A 16,170-nucleotide genomic window follows, 5' to 3' on the forward strand; every position below is an offset into this window, starting at 1 on the left:
CCAGCCGTGGTCTAACACCACCACACCTAGTTCTGCTAATCAGCTGCTCCTCAACACCTTGATTGGTTAAATTGGGTGTGTTAGAATAGAGCAGGGTTGGAGCAAAATCCTGCACAGCCAGTAGTTCTCCAGGAGGAGGGTTGACCACCCCAGGTTCTAGAGTCTAGAACCCACCCCCTGGCTCTAGAATCTTTAGAGTTCTCTGTTTCTAGAGTCTTTAGAGTTCTCTTCAGTCTAAAATGACCATGACATTCTGTTTGATGCTTATCTGTCGTTAAAGAAAAATACGAAAATAGAGCTGAAGGAACATTTAGGCACACTATTGACACGTACTGTACACAGATATGCTCACGGTTCATTGTCATAGATTCATAATGTACTAGAAGATCCCGGCTTTTCACAGCAACGCTTCATCCAAATGTACATGATGCTTGCTGTGTTGTCTCATATTGTGTTTCTCCATTTGATTCTGTGCTCCGTTCATTTAATGATTAATACAACGCAGGACCATGTTGACGTGGGGTAAACCTTGTGGACATCAACAGCCAAGCCGTCCTGAATGGGAGAGAGTGGAGGCTTTAAAGGTGAAGTCTTGTGGGGTTCACCTGGTCACCTCTCCTGTCCAGGGACACATTTCCACTTCCTTTTAAAAGTCACACAGCTCAGATTTCATGTCCTCACACTGCCAATCACAGTCTAGAGCTGTTCAGTGCCAGCCAATCACAGCAGACGAGGGACAGTTCCATCCAATGGCAGCAGTGGAACGGAGCTCTGATCGGCCAATGGAAGAACTCTGGTACAAAGTGCTATATAGCAGTGATTCTATTGGTTCACAGAAACATGGCTTTCCTGCAATTTGATTGGACAGATGACACAAAGTCTCTCCTGTCATTGGTTCATACAACAGTGAATCATTTCACTCTCCAATCAACAGGCTCATCTGCATAATAAGCCCTTCCACCATATCTCTAGACCAATGAGCTATAGCTTCCCATCCAGAGGCTTTAGCTCGACTGGCTAGATCACTCGTCACTCCAGCTGACACATCGGCATGGAAACCACATTCATCAGGAGTAAAAAATAATAATAAAAAAAATACTTATAAAACGAGTCTGCAATTAAATGTTGATTTTTTTTTTTTTTACAACGGAATGTAGGCTGTTGGGGTTCGAATACTTTTTTCCTTTGGGAAGGGAGGATAATTCTTTCATCTTTTCTACAATTTTTCCAAAACAGTATATTTTTCCATTTTTTATACAATATACAGTTATTCAAATAGTCATGCATCAAAGAAAAATATTGCACAAAATTAATGACATTTTCTCTGAATAAAAGCGTGATAAAGTAGGGATATCAGTGTGTGTTCTCTCTCTGTTCCTTAGTGGTGTGTGCTACTATAGCATTGGGCTATCAGTGTGTGTTCTCTCTCTGTTCCTTAGTGGTGTGTGCTACTATAGCATTGGGCTATCAGTGTGTGTTCTCTCTGTTCCTTAGTGGTGTGTGCTACTATAGCATTGGGCTATCAGTGTGTGTTCTCTCTCTGTTCCTTAGTGGTGTGTGCTACTATAGCATTGGGCTATCAGTGTGTGTTCTCTCTCGTTCCTTAGTGGTGTGTGCTACTATAGCATTGGGCTATCAGTGTGTGTTCTCTCTCTGTTCCTTAGTGGTGTGTGCTACTATAGCATTGGGCTATCAGTGTGTGTTCTCTCTGTTCCTTAGTGGTGTGTGTTACTATAGCATTGGGCTATCAGTGTGTGTTCTCTCTGTTCCTTAGTGGTGTGTGCTACTATAGCATTGGGCTATCAGTGTGTGTTCTCTCTCTGTTCCTTAGTGGTGTGTGCTACTATAGCATTGGGCTATCAGTGTGTGTTCTCTCTGTTCCTTAGTGGTGTGTGTTACTATAGCATTGGGCTATCAGTGTGTGTTCTCTCTGTTCCTTAGTGGTGTGTGCTACTATAGCATTGGGCTATCAGTGTGTGTTCTCTCTCTGTTCCTTAGTGGTGTGTGCTACTATAGCATTGGGCTATCAGTGTGTGTTCTCTCTCTGTTCCTTAGTGGTGTGTGCTACTATAGCATTGGGCTATCAGTGTGTGTTCTCTCTCTGTTCCTTAGTGGTGTGTGCTACTATAGCATTGGGCTATCAGTGTGTGTTCTCTCTCTGTTCCTTAGTGGTGTGTGCTACTATAGCATTGGGCTATCAGTGTGTGTTCTCTCTCTGTTCCTTAGTGGTGTGTGCTACTATAGCATTGGGCTATCAGTGTGTGTTCTCTCTCTGTTCCTTAGTGGTGTGTGCTACTATAGCATTGGGCTATCAGTGTGTTCTCTCTCTGTTCCTTAGTGGTGTGTGCTACTATAGCATTGGGCTATCAGTGTGTGTTCTCTCTCTGTTCCTTAGTGGTGTGTGCTACTATAGCATTGGGCTATCAGTGTGTGTTCTCTCTCTGTTCCTTAGTGGTGTGTGCTACTATAGCATTGGGCCCACACTGGCAGTGTCTGACTGGGGAGGGCTGCAGCTTACTGCTACACTCTCTCAAAACACACACTCACTCAAAACACACTCTCTCTCTCTCAAAACACACTCTCTCTCTCTCTCAAAACACACACACACTCAAACACACACACGCTCTCTCTCAAAACACACACTCTCTCTCTCTCTCAAAACACACACACACTCAAACACACACACGCTCTCTCTCAAAACACACACTCTCTCTCGCTCAAAACACACACACACTCAAACACACACACGCTCTCTCTCAAAACACACACACTCTTCTCTCAAAACACACACTCTCTCTCTCTCAAAACACACACACATACACTCAAAACACACACACGCTCTCTCTCAAAACACACACACGCTCTCTCAAAACACACACACACACTCAAACACACACACTCTCAAACACACACACACACACACTCTCAAACACCAAACGCAGACAGACAGGCCCAGCGAGTACATTCTACTTGATAGACAGCTGCTTCTACAGACAGCAGCATTCACAGTCTGGCCTGTCATTTCATTCTGTCTCCGTCCAAATAGGCACCACATTCCCAAAATGCAGAGTACTACCATTAGCCTCTGTCTGTCCGAAAGCAGTGCATTAGAATGAGCCATTTCAGATTTACCCAGGCCTCACCAGCAGGGGAGCTGTGCATTCTGGTTTCTGTTTTTTTTCTTCACATGATTAACATGAAGCACAGTAGAGCTGTCAATCATCCCTGTCAAACACAAGCAACAGTTAGAGAGTTGGTTGTCATGGTTACTGATGTGCGCATTAGAAAAGGGGGAGTGGCCTTCAGGCCAAACCCAGCCTCCTCGTGTCCTAGAGGATTATGGCAGGATGATGATGTCACATTAAAAAAAAAACGTGAAAACAAACGCCTTGACACTTCCCTTCACGCTTTCTGTCTCACTACCCATGGCATCCTCTATCCCCCTCCCTCTCCTATCCATCTATTTATATACCGGTACATGTGTTTCTCTAGACATGGCCTGGTATCAGGAACTGAGATCATCTGCTGGGCATATCAGAGCAGCTCTGCCAATCTGACCACACATCTACAATAAAAACAGTTAGCATAAAAAAAAAAGTAAAAAAAAAAAATGAAACCAAAAAATAAAACCCAAAGCAGTTTGTTATCGCTACAGGAGCGTGTTGGTGTGTGAGGCACGTATGGGAAGTGAAGAGCAGGACAGAGTTAACAGCTAGGACGGTCCAACAATCCCTTCTTGAGAACACACGCGTTAACCTCTTCTCAACCCCACAACTCCCCTCCCTCTCTTCTCTCACGCCGTGTGACAGAGTGTCACTCAGTAGCCTGCCCAGTCCCAGTCTCCTGTCACCTCTTCAGGGAGGTGCTCTTGAGTTTCTGTGTGTATCTGGCTGTGCGCGGCGAGCGAGAGTGAAGTTTGACAAACAGCTCAGGGAACTTGTAGTGAGGGAACATGGTCTCCAGGAACCCTTCTAGGAGCACGTAGACCAGCCGGCGGTTCATTGGTCCATGTTGGAACATGTCAAACACACGCAGGATGCCCTTACGAGTCGTATCCGCCCCGATGATGTGCTTCAACTCATCTGGAAGAGGAGAGGGAGAAATGGTGGATTAATAGTGAACATGTTGGTTCAGTCAGTGTGTGTGTGTTTACTCCGTGTGTGTGTTACCTGGCATGATTCCCAATAGGTTGGTCTTGGCGGCGACCCGCGTCCTCATGCGGATGTTCTTGTCCCGGCGGGGTGGAGACTCTGCCAGGATTCCGTTGGGCCAGTACGAATCCCTGCACAGTGGCGGGACCACAGAGTTACTTTCAGAGGCTTTCTAACCAATCACACGCAGCGATCTGATGGTGTGTGTGTGTGTTACCTGAACTTCTTGACGTAGTCTGCTACCTGTTCTGGAGCTGTCATGAAGTCCACATGATCCACGATCTTCCTGCAGAGACCAGAGGCAGACAATAGTCAGATCTCCGTATGTGGCTCTGATGAGTGAGTGTGTGTGTGTGTGTGTGTGTGTGTGTGTGTGTGTGTGTGTGTGTGTGTGGTGTACCTGTTGATAGTGTCTCCGTATGTGGCTCTGATGTGTGTGTGTGTGTGTGTGTGTGTGTGTGTGTGTGTATGTGTGTGTGTGTGTATGTGTGTGTGTGTGTGTGTGTGTGGTGTACCTGTTGATAGTGTCTCCGTATGTGGCTCTGATGAGCTGCTGCAGCAGGTTCTTGATGTTCCTGCGGAGCCACTGGTTCCTCTCCTTCAGGTCAAACACCTCATCCATCAGCAACAGCATCACACGCAGGGGGATGTTATCATCCACCTGGAACACACCAGGCCAAAGTGACTGTCACACCACTATACAGAGCAGAGGGCCTGTAAGCTGGTGGGGGGGATGTTATCATCCACCTGGAACACACCAGGCCAAAGTGACTGTCACACCACTATACAGAGCAGAGGGCCTGTAAGCTGGTGGGGGGGATGTTATCATCCACCTGGAACACACCAGGCCAAAGTGACCGTTACACCACTATATCGTTTTCACTTATTAACATGTTTCAGAGCAGAGGGCCTGTAAGCTGGTGGGGCCCTGTGCTAGTGGGGGGTGTTGTACTCACGTTGTCGTCCAGCTGGGCCGAGACTCGGCAGTGCTCTGGGTCAATGTCAGACTTGGGGAGCAGTGGAGGCACCTGAACACCAGACATTACAGAGCATGGTTAAATGGATGGTCAGAGTATTGTTAGAGTATGGTCAGTATGGTTGGAGTTAGGGCTGTTGCGGCGAGCACACCCCCCCCCCCATCAACATCGACGGGGCTGTAGTGGAGTGGGTCGAGAGCTTCAAGTTCCTCGGTGTCCACATCACTAAGGAATTAACATGGTCCACACTAGAGCTGTTACGGTGTCCGTATTACCACCAGTCACGAGTCATGACCGCACTCAAATTCCACTTGACCGCTTAGTCACGGTAACTAGGCTTCTCCAAGCTCTGATGCTGCTGATGGTCATTAGCAGCCTACCAAACTTGCTAACTGCCTGGTACTCAGCACTCCATTGTCCCTCTAATCACACTGACATCAATGCAAATGTAATCGAAAATCTAATCAAACACTTAATGAGAACCCATGAGCTCGTGTTGCGCAACATTTCTATAGGCTATGCAATTGCGTGAGAAAACAGAGTGATGGCCTCTAATAAAAAGAGGAGGCTCCCATCAGCTTTCTATAGGCTAGGCCTACTATATTTATTTCTCAACTTTCCTAATATTAAGCACATTGCTTCGCTTTACAACAGGAGTATAGCCTATCTGGCTGGCATGAAAATGAACCACGGGAAAAGCGCTCTCCATTCGCTATTTAAGTGCATAGATGTAATGTATTTTTCCCCCTGCCCCTGTTACGACAAGTGCATGATAATGGTCCATTCTAAATAAAAACTTATTTTACACATATATTATTTAGTATATGTAAAGACAAAATTAAATGAAGAATAGTCTGATGGGTGAAAATATATATATATATCACTTGTGAATTATATATTATCAATTGTGAATGATGCAAAGCGTGTGCAGTAAGGCAGGAAACAGCGCATGCCTTTTTTCAAATCATTGTCGCACACCTCATGTCACCTAACCCATAGGCCTATACGCTTTGATAAGGTTTGTATCACAACTAAAGTGGCCAAATAACTCCTTAAAATTAAGCACATTAATCTGCTTTACAAACGGTGTAGAGCCTAACTGGCATACAGTACCAGTCAGAAGTTTGGACACACCTACTTATTCCAGGGTTTTTATTTATTTGTATTATTTTCTACATTGTAGAATAATAGTGAAGACATCAAAACTATGAAATAATACATATGGAATCATGTAGTAACCAAAGAAGTGTTAAACAAATCAAAATATATGTTAGATTTTAGATTCTTCAAAGTAGCCACCCTTTGCCTTGATGACAGCTTTGCACACTCTTGGCATTCTCTCAACCAGCTTCATGAGGTAGTCACCTGGAATGCATTTCAATTAACAGGTGTGACTTGTTAAATGTAATTTGTGGAATTTCTTTCCTTCTTAATGCGTTTGAGCCAATTAGTTGTGTTGTGACAAGGCATGGGTGGCATACAGAAGATAGCCCTATTTGGTAAAAGACCATGTCCATATTATGGCAAGAACAGCTCAAATAAACAAAGAGAAAGGACAGTCCATCATTACTTTAAGACATGAAGGTCAGTCAATACGGAACATTTCAAGAACTTTGAAAGTTTCTTCAAGTGCAGTCGCAAAAAACATGAAGCGCTATGATGAAACTGGCTCTCATGAGGACCGCCAGAGGAAAGGAAGACCCAGAGTTAGCTCTGCTGCAGAGGATAAGTTCATTAGAGTTAACTGCACCTCAGATTGCAGCCCAAATAAATGCTTCACAGAGTTCAAGTAACAGACACATCTCAACATCAACTGTTCAGAGGAGACCGCGTGAATCAGGCCTTCATGGTTGAATTGCTGCAAAGAAACCACTACTAAAGGACACCAATAAGAAGACACTTGCTTGGGCCAAGAAACACGAGCAATGGACCGGTGGAAATCAGTCCTTTGGTATGATGAGTCAGAATTTGAGATTTTTGGTTCCAACCGCTGTGTCTTTGTGAGACACAGAGTAGGTGAATGGATGATCTCCGCATGTGTGGTTCCCACTGTGAAGCACGGAGGAGGAGGTGTGATGGTGCTTTGCTGGTGGCACTGTCAGTGATTTTTTTAGAATTCAAGGCACACTTAACCAGCATGGCTACCACAGCATTCTGCAGCGATACGCCAGACCATCTGGTTTGCGCTCAGTGGGACTATCATTTGTTTTTCAACAGGACAATGACCCAACACACCTCCAGGCGGTGTAAGGGCTATTTTACCAAGAAGGAGAGTGATGGAGTGCTGCATCAAATGACCTGGCCTCCACAATCCCCCGACCTCAACCCAATTGAGATGGTTTGGGATGAGTCGGACAGCAGAGTAAAGGAAAAGCAGCCAACAAGTGCTCAGCATTTGTGGGAACTCCTTGAAGACTGTTGGAAAACCATTCCTCATGAAGCTGGTTGAGAGAATACCAAGAGTGTGCAAAGCTGTCATCAAGGCAAACGGTGGCTACTTTGAAGAATCTAAAATATATTTTGATTTGTTTAACACTTCTTTGGTTACTACGTGATTCCATATGTTATTTCATAGTTTTGATGTCTTCACTATTATTCTATTCTATGTTTAGAATATTTTTTTCTCGCACAGAAGGACAAGTTAACCAACAGAATAGGTCAACTTTTGTACTATGGGGGAAAGTAGATTGACATAGGCTAGTGCTTTTGCTGTTCGTTAGGACTACTCATCTTGTTGGCTGACGAAAAGTAAATGTGGACTGTTCTTCGAACATCAATCTGCGCCTCAGAATTCGATAAGAAGGACGCACGCAGTTGCATCCCTGTCTTCACTTGTAGCCTACTTCGGAGTTGAGATGCCTATGAGAAGGACCCGATCACGTGACGGGCATTGGCTAATAAGAATTGAGATATCTGAGAGAGCCATGTAAGTGAGAGGTGCTTTGGAGCACGCGATTTGCAGCCGGGAGAAGGGAATTATAATTATTATATCCAGCCCAAGGGCACAACAGCCACGAAAGGCATGGATTATCAAGTGCTTGTCAAATTGTGAATGAAAGACTGATTAAGTGTGTGCAGCCTGAGCAAAAAACAAAGCAGAGCTCATGCCTTTCATGTGACTTTTTTTCAAATCATCATTAGAGTCGCATCATGCAGCCTTAGAATGTATTAAAAATCTAAACATTTGTATCACAACTAAAGTTACATAAATAACTCTAAATGATGCATCTAAGAGGACCTGTTTCTTTGTTAACCGCTCAACACAGAATAGCCACATGTGCGCACTCCCTTGGAAATCATTTGGTAAAAATATCCTTGCATGCATGAGAGCATCAGCTGTTCCGGACGACTGTGTGATCACGCTCTCCGTAGCCGATGTGAGTAAGACCTTTAAACAGGTCAACATTCACAAGGCCGCAGGGCCAGACGGATTACCAGGACGTGTACTCCAAGCATGCGCTGACCAACTGGCAAGTGTCTTCACTGACATTTTCAACCTCTCCCTGCCTGCAGACCACCATAGTCCCTGTTCCCAAGAACAATAAGGTAACCTGCCTAAATGACTACCGACCTGTAGCACTCACGTCTGTAGCCATGAAGTGCTTTGAAACGCTGGTCACGGCTCACATCAACACCATAATATAATAATATGCCACTTAGCAGACGCTTTTATCCAAAGCAAATTATTCCAGAAACCCTAGACCCACTCCAATTTGCATACCGCCCCAACAGATCCACAGATGATGCAATCTCTATTGCGCTCCACACTGCCCTTTCACACCTGGACAAAATAAACACCTATGTGAGAATGCTGTTCATTGACTACAGCTCAGCGTTCAACACCATAGTGCCCTCAATGCTCATCACTAAGCTAAGGTCCCTGGGACTAAACACCTCCCTCTGCAACTGGATCCTGGACCTCCTGACGGGCCGACCCCAGGTGGTAAGGGTAGGTGACAACATATCCGCCACGCTGATCCTCAACACTGGGGCCCCTCAGGGGTGCGTGCTCAGTCCCCTCATGACTGCATGGCCAGGCACGACTCCAACACCATCATTAAGTTTGCAGATGACACAACAGTGGTAGGCCTGATCACCGACAACGACGAGACAACCTATAGGGAGGAGGTCAGAGACCTGGCCGTGTGGTGCCAGGACAACAACCTCTCCGTCAACGTGATCAAGATAAAGGAGATGATTGTGGACTACAGGAAAAAGAAGAAGACCGAGCACGCCCCCATTCTCATCGATGGGGCTGTAGTGGAGCAGGTTGAGAGCTTCAAGTTCCTTGGTGTCCACATCACCAACAAACTAACATGGTCCAAGCACACACCAAGACAGACGTGAAGAGGGCACGACAAAACCTATTCCCCCTAAGGAGACTGAAAAGATTTGGCATGGGTCCTCAGATCCACAAAAAGTTATACAGCTGCACCATCGAGAGCATCCTGACTGGTTGCGTCACTGCCTAGTATGGCAGCTGCTCGGCCACCGACCGCAAGGCACTACAGAGGGTAGTGCGTACGGCCCAGTACATCACTGGGGCCAAGCTTCCTGCCATCCAGGACCTCTATACCAGGCGGTGTCAGAGGAAGGTGTCAGACTCCAGCCACCCTAGTCATAGACTGTTCTCTCTGCTACCGCAGGCATCCCCCCTCTGCTACTCTCTGCGTATTATCTATGCATAGTCACTTTAATACCCCTACCTACATGTACATATTGACTCTGTACCGGTACCCCCTGTATATAGCCTCACTATTGTTATTTTTACTGCTGCTCTTTAATTATTTGTTACTTTTATTTCGTATTATTTTTTGTGTGATTGTTTTTTTTTTGTTGGTATTCTTAAAACTGCATTGTTGGTTAAGGGCTTGTAAGCATTTCACTGTAAGGTCTACACCTGTTGTATTCGGCGCATGTGACAAATACAATTTGATTTGATTTGAATATAAAATACTGCCACGGAATTCTAAGCAAATCTTGTCTACTAAATGAACTAATGTAGCCCACAGCCATATGGCACAGCCATATCAGGACCTAACATAAGGACAACTCACAAGTTTATGTTAATTAACGGTCAATTACCATGAGACCGGCAGTTATTTGCTTGACAATCACTGACTAAATGTAATGACCACCACAGCCATAGCTGCAGTGTTAGACAGTATAGTCAGCCTGTATCTTGAACATGACATGTTTGATTCTGTCCCAATCGTTCAGATATCCCTTGTTGGCTAGGTTATGGTTGCAGTTAGGGTCGTTACCTTGAACACGGACTGTTTGAGTTCGTGTCCCAGCTTCTCAGACATGCGTCCCATGTTGTCAGCAGCCTTGTTCATACCCTCAGCCAGACTGTCTGGCAGGCCCTTCACAGCGATGGACACGTTACGCATCGAGCTACGCAGTGGGTTCACAAACGTATCCATCTGAGGACACACACACACACACTAGACAAGTGAGTTTGTGTCGTGTGCGACGCCGTAGATAAGCAACTGGAGTATCTTGCAGTTGGGCAAGGTAAGTGTGTGTCTGTATGTGTGTACCTTGCGTGCGAAGTCTCCCTTCCCCTTGCTGTACTGTTTATTCTCCAGGAAGTCGTAGACGTATGGGACCAGAGTAGGACAGGCCTTCACCATCTCTGGATTCAGCAGCAGCTAACACGCAGACAGAGGACTGGTTATAGCCATGTAACCGGATATACTTAAGGCATGACACACATCGTCACACTCTTACCTGTAAGTACGAGTTCAGGTCTCTTTTTCTCTTTTCCAGGAAGTCTCTGTCCATGTTGTTGAACGTCTTCTTCCCCGGCAGCTTCAGGATCGACGTCAAATTCTCAAACTGGAACACAACGCAAACACACACTTCAGGTTCCCAAAATGGAGGAACAACACACACCCATGGAGATGGATGGAGGGCGCATTCGGACCAAAGGCTGTTTTAACATGGGCAGTGTCATTGAGGCTTCCACCATTTTAAAGTAGTCAGCTGGGTGGGACTTCCTACGGGTTAAGGTCAGCAGGCAGGGTCAGCTAATTAATTATACTCTATAACTGCAGGTGGCAGTATATCCCCAGCCTTGGCTTTATACCTGTTCAGACTATATACCCTCCAGCACAGTAGGTGTCAGTAGCCACCTTTTCAGTTTACAAACTGCACTTACAGAAGCAGAAGAATAAATTGACTACTTTAAAATGGAGATTGCCCTCAATGGCGCTGCTCATGCTGGCACATGCCATCTTTCCATATCTATGTACACACCTTAGTAGTCAGAAGCCCTTTGTTATAGGAACACACACACACACACCAACACACCCACATTTACCTTTACCTGCTCCGTGATCCTCATGTGAAAGTCGTGGAAGTCAGAGTAGCGTCGGTAGGTCTTCCAGGAGTCTTCGCTGCCGTCATGGTTACGGCGCAACACAGTGATGGCGTAGAGGGCGTAGGTCTTTCCGTGGTCATTACATACCCCTGTGGCACCCAGCAGGCCCAACCCCAACCCCAACCCAGCCCCGGGGAGACACGCATCAGCTACTGATACACAGAGCCCAGGAAGGGTGAAGAAGAGAGAGAGAGAGAGAGAGAGAGGGAGGGAGGGGTGATGGCACATAGGATGGGACATATGCAGACAGGTGGGCAAGAGAGAGAGAGAGAAGCAGGGGGATGAGGACAGATGACCAAAAGGATGGACATGGCGAGAGGAAAGGGGATAGAGGATGCCATGGGCAGCGAGACAGAGGATGCCATGGGTAGCGAGACAGAGGATGCCATGGGCAGCGAGACAGAGGATGCCATGGGCAGCGAGACAGAGGATGCCATGGGCAGCGAGACAGAGGTTGCCATGGGTAGCGAGACAGAGGATGCCATGGGTAGCGAGACAGAGGATGCCATGGGTAGCGAGACAGAGGATGCCATGGGTAGCGAGACAGAGGATGCCATGGGTAGCGAGACAGAGGATGCCATGGGTAGCGAGACAGAGGATGCCATGGGTAGCGAGACAGAGGATGCCATGGGCAGCGAGACAAGAGGATGCCATGTGCAGCGAGACAGAGGTTGCCATGGGTAGCGAGACAGAGGATGCCATGGGTAGGGAGACAGAGGATGCAATGGTTAGCGAGACAGAGGATGCCATGGGCAGCGAGACAGAAAGCAAGAAGGGTAAAGAAGGGAAGTGAAGGGAAAAAGGAGAAACAGAAGAAATGGTAAAAGGTGATAGAATAATGAAATGGTAAAGGTGATAGAATAATGAATGTGTGAAAAGAAAAGTAGCAGCAACATGAGATTGTAAGATAAGTGATACAAGCTGATGGTTAACGTGAGGAGATGAGGTCAAAGGGCGATGCAGAGGTGAGTTGGTGGCTAGTCAGGGGGAGGAGTTAGTAGGTCAAAAGACTGACAACAGTTCTGGCCCTAAAAAAGTTACCTGTCACACTGCTGTAAAATCTAAACAATTGCCTCCCCTACCCAGCCCAATCAATCAAATCAATTAATCAAATTTCAAAACATGGTGGCCATTTTATCACCCCTGATACGCATTCCTTTCCATGAACGCCCCAACGTTCTACATTGAAGTCAGTAATGTAAAGCTTTGATAATACTGCTGAATATTGACAACAGAACTCACGTCTTGTAGTGTTCGGAGACAATGCTGCCTCTAGGCTCCTTACAGCGTCAAGGCATTTTGACAGAGTAACGTTTTTAAGACCACTACTGTTGTACCCACACATCTCTGAATGAAACCACATTAGTGGTCAGTAGTCACACATGCAAGTGAGAGGACATGGATAGCTGGTTAACTTTCAGAATATACTAGCTTACAATACATCACACCACAGACTATATACTGACTGGAGATTATATCACACGTGTGTGTGTGTGTGTGTGTGTGTGTGTGTGTACCTGTATCAGAGATGAAGGCGTGTAGCTGTATATTGTCGTCATGGCAGGAGTTCGACAGGTCATCCAGAGACTGTAAACAGTGGAGAGAAAAACAACCAAATCAGAACCAGAGATACTGCCAATCTCTGGACTAACAGCCAATTAAAAGAAGCAATACTGCTACCGTGAACTCTGCAGTAAAAGTCAACCATTTCTTAACTGGTGTTAAATGTTAACAACTCTACAGCAGTAGGGGTCCAGTAAAACCTGTTGTAACAGACAGCACTATGACTGGCTGTAGTTAATGACAGCTGGTGTCTCAGGGGGTGACGAGGACTTACTAGATTAATGCTTCCTGTTGGAGAACCGTTGAACGATTCTGTAGATAGAGATAGAGAGAGAGAGAGAGAGAGATGAGAAGCAAAGAGTTATAGACACCAACCAAGAATTCAAAAAATTGGACAAACACCAAATGGAGACTCTGCATGCAGAATTCTGCAAAAATATCCTCAGTGTACAACGTAAAACACCAAATAATGCATGCAGTGCAGTCCTCTAAGCAAGCTGGTCCTTGGGCTCTGTTCACAAACACAAACAGACCCCACAGAGCCCCAGGACAGCAACACAATTAGACCCAACCAAATCATGAGAAAACAAAAAGATAATTACTTGACACATTGGAAAGAATTAACAAAAAAAAAAAAAACAGAGCAAACTAGAATGCTATTTGGCCCTAAACAGAGAATACACAGTGGCCGTCATGACTTCCTCCTTCAGACTATTTGGCAGAATGCACAGAATATGTTCTATAAGTTAAGATAGGAGATGGTGTCAGACACATGCCCGAACCAACCCTATGAACTATGCCTATGTAACGTGTCTGTAACCAGTATATAAGGGATCTAACGGGTATGCCCCGGTGGAGCTCCTGATCGACATGTGTACTTGGTGCATTGAGTTGGTTGGAACCTCTCCAGCGCACTGATAATAATGACTAATTTAAGATTTACTTCGAGTGTCCCATGTGTAGAATTTCCACGACAGTATATAGACATAATATGACATTTGAAATGTCTTTATTCTTTTGGAACTTTTGTGAGTGTAATGTTTACTGTACATTTTTTATTTCACTTTTGTTTATTATCTATTTCACTTGCTTTGGCAATGTAAACATATGTTTCCCATGATAATAAAGCCCCTTGAATTGAATTGATATAGGACAACAGTTACTCTTCACAGTCATGGAGAATGGGTTAAGCCAGGGGTGTCAAACTCCATTTCTGTTGGGCTGTGTTCATATTTTTGTTATATTTGTCCAACTAAGACCTAGGCAACCAGATGAGGGAAGTTCCTAACTGATCAATGACCTTCATTGATTATTCAAGTACAAGGGAGGAGCGAAAACCCACAGACTCTCTGCCCTCCAGGAATTGATTTTAACACCCCTGGGTTAGGGTTAAGCTAGGCTAACAACATACAGACAGAACCTGTACTTACCTCCGTCTCCGTCATCTGATCCTCTATAGGAGGGTTCTTTGAGCATGTCCAGCTCAGCTAACATCCTGATGTAGAGAGGACTCTGTTTGAATGAAGGGTAGTACCTCTCATCACGAAGCATCATGTCATACACCTGCAACACACACAGACACGCACACACACGGGCACGCACGTCAGAACACGTGAATACTTTATTTGGATCGACAATGAAACATTAAGTACAAAGGTTTCCAATATCTCAGAGATGCTGGTTACAGTAGCTGTTACAGTTGATAGTCTAATAAAACTGTTGATAGTCTGATAAAACAGTTAATAAAACAGTTGATAGTCTGATAAAACAGTTGGTAAAACAGTTGATAGTCTGATAAAACAGTTGGTAAAACAGTTGATAGTCTGATAAAACAGTTAATAAAACAGTTGATAGTCTGATAAAACAGTTGGTAAAACAGTTGATAGTCTGATAAAACAGTTGGTAAAACAGTTGATAGTCTGATAAAACAGTTGGTAAAACAGTTGATAGTCTGATAAAACAGTTAATAAAACAGTTGATAGTCTGATAAAACAGTTGGTAAAACAGTTGATAGTCTGATAAAACAGTTGGTAAAACAGTTGATAGTCTGATAAAACAGTTAATAAAACAGTTGATAGTCTGATAAAACAGTTGGTAAAACAGTTGATAGTCTGATAAAACAGTTGGTAAAACAGTTGATAGTCTGATAAAACAGTTGGTAAAACAGTTGATAGTCTGATAAAACAGTTAATAAAACAGTTGATAGTCTGATAAAAGTTGGTAAAACAGTTAATAAAACAGTTGATAGTCTGATAAAACAGTTGGTAAAACAGTTGATAGTCTGATAAAACAGTTGGTAAAACAGTTGATAGTCTGATAAAACAGTTAATAAAACAGTTGATAGTCTGATAAAACTGTTGGTAAAACAGTTGATAGTCTGATAAAACAGTTGGTAAAACAGTTGATAAAACAGTTGATAGTCTGATAAAACTGTTGATAGTTTGATTTTTTTTTTAAAGATAATTAAAACACAAACCCACCTTTCTCTGGATGTCGTCGAATATCTCTGGCGTGGGGTCACCGACCTTCTGTAGCTTCTCTCCCAGTTTGAGAACAGACACCTCCTCTACCTGCACCCTGGGGGACGCCTGGAGAGCAAGAAAGATTATACAATTGAAAGAAAACGTGTGTATGTTTAAGTGATACTTCAGGATTTTAAAGTGATACTTCCCCAGAGTCAGATGAACTCGTGGATACCATTTTTATGTATCTGTGTCCAGTATGAAGGAAGTTAGCTCAATGCCTTCCAGCCATAGTCCCAGTTGGTATTCACGTAACAATAAGGAATTTCCCTCGACCACAAATTGGGGAAAAACCAACATTCTTTCCTATTGACCCCCATTGTAAAAGAGGCAACTTCGTAGTCGATTTTTTGTTATACAGAAATAACAAAACATGCCGAAAAGCTGCTGTGTTGTTCAATGTACATGTAACCAGGTCAAAAATCCCAACCTACGGTTCGCAATGCTCCCACGTAGGGAAATAGAGCCTGCGGTTCCCAATGCTCCCACGTAGGGAAATAGAGCCTGCGAGAAGAGCCCTGTGGTTTCAGGCTATTCGGCGTGGGAGAGTGGGAAATGTGGGAACCCGGTAT

At 44.6% G+C, this 16,170-nt stretch overlaps 1 protein-coding gene across 1 annotated transcript in view; it reads right to left on the bottom strand.

The window, feature by feature from the left end:
- Positions 1–2,855: 2,855 nt before the first annotated feature.
- The window catches only part of LOC121572272 (sorting nexin-13), a 49,183-nt gene continuing 35,868 nt past the window's right edge, over positions 2,856–16,170 (bottom strand). The window contains exons 14-26 of the mRNA XM_041884290.2: positions 15,557–15,664; positions 14,507–14,639; positions 13,351–13,388; positions 13,031–13,100; positions 11,460–11,602; positions 10,862–10,969; positions 10,672–10,782; positions 10,393–10,554; positions 5,108–5,179; positions 4,667–4,812; positions 4,369–4,437; positions 4,170–4,282; positions 2,856–4,082 (exon numbers count right to left, since the gene is read on the bottom strand). Of these exons, the coding sequence (XP_041740224.2) occupies positions 3,847–4,082; positions 4,170–4,282; positions 4,369–4,437; positions 4,667–4,812; positions 5,108–5,179; positions 10,393–10,554; positions 10,672–10,782; positions 10,862–10,969; positions 11,460–11,602; positions 13,031–13,100; positions 13,351–13,388; positions 14,507–14,639; positions 15,557–15,664 (1,509 nt within the window). The 3' untranslated portion in view covers positions 2,856–3,846. The remainder of the gene's footprint in view (positions 4,083–4,169; positions 4,283–4,368; positions 4,438–4,666; positions 4,813–5,107; positions 5,180–10,392; positions 10,555–10,671; positions 10,783–10,861; positions 10,970–11,459; positions 11,603–13,030; positions 13,101–13,350; positions 13,389–14,506; positions 14,640–15,556; positions 15,665–16,170) is intronic.

This window comes from Coregonus clupeaformis, chromosome 8 (genome assembly GCF_020615455.1).
Source record: "Coregonus clupeaformis isolate EN_2021a chromosome 8, ASM2061545v1, whole genome shotgun sequence".
NCBI lineage: Eukaryota > Metazoa > Chordata > Actinopteri > Salmoniformes > Salmonidae > Coregonus > Coregonus clupeaformis.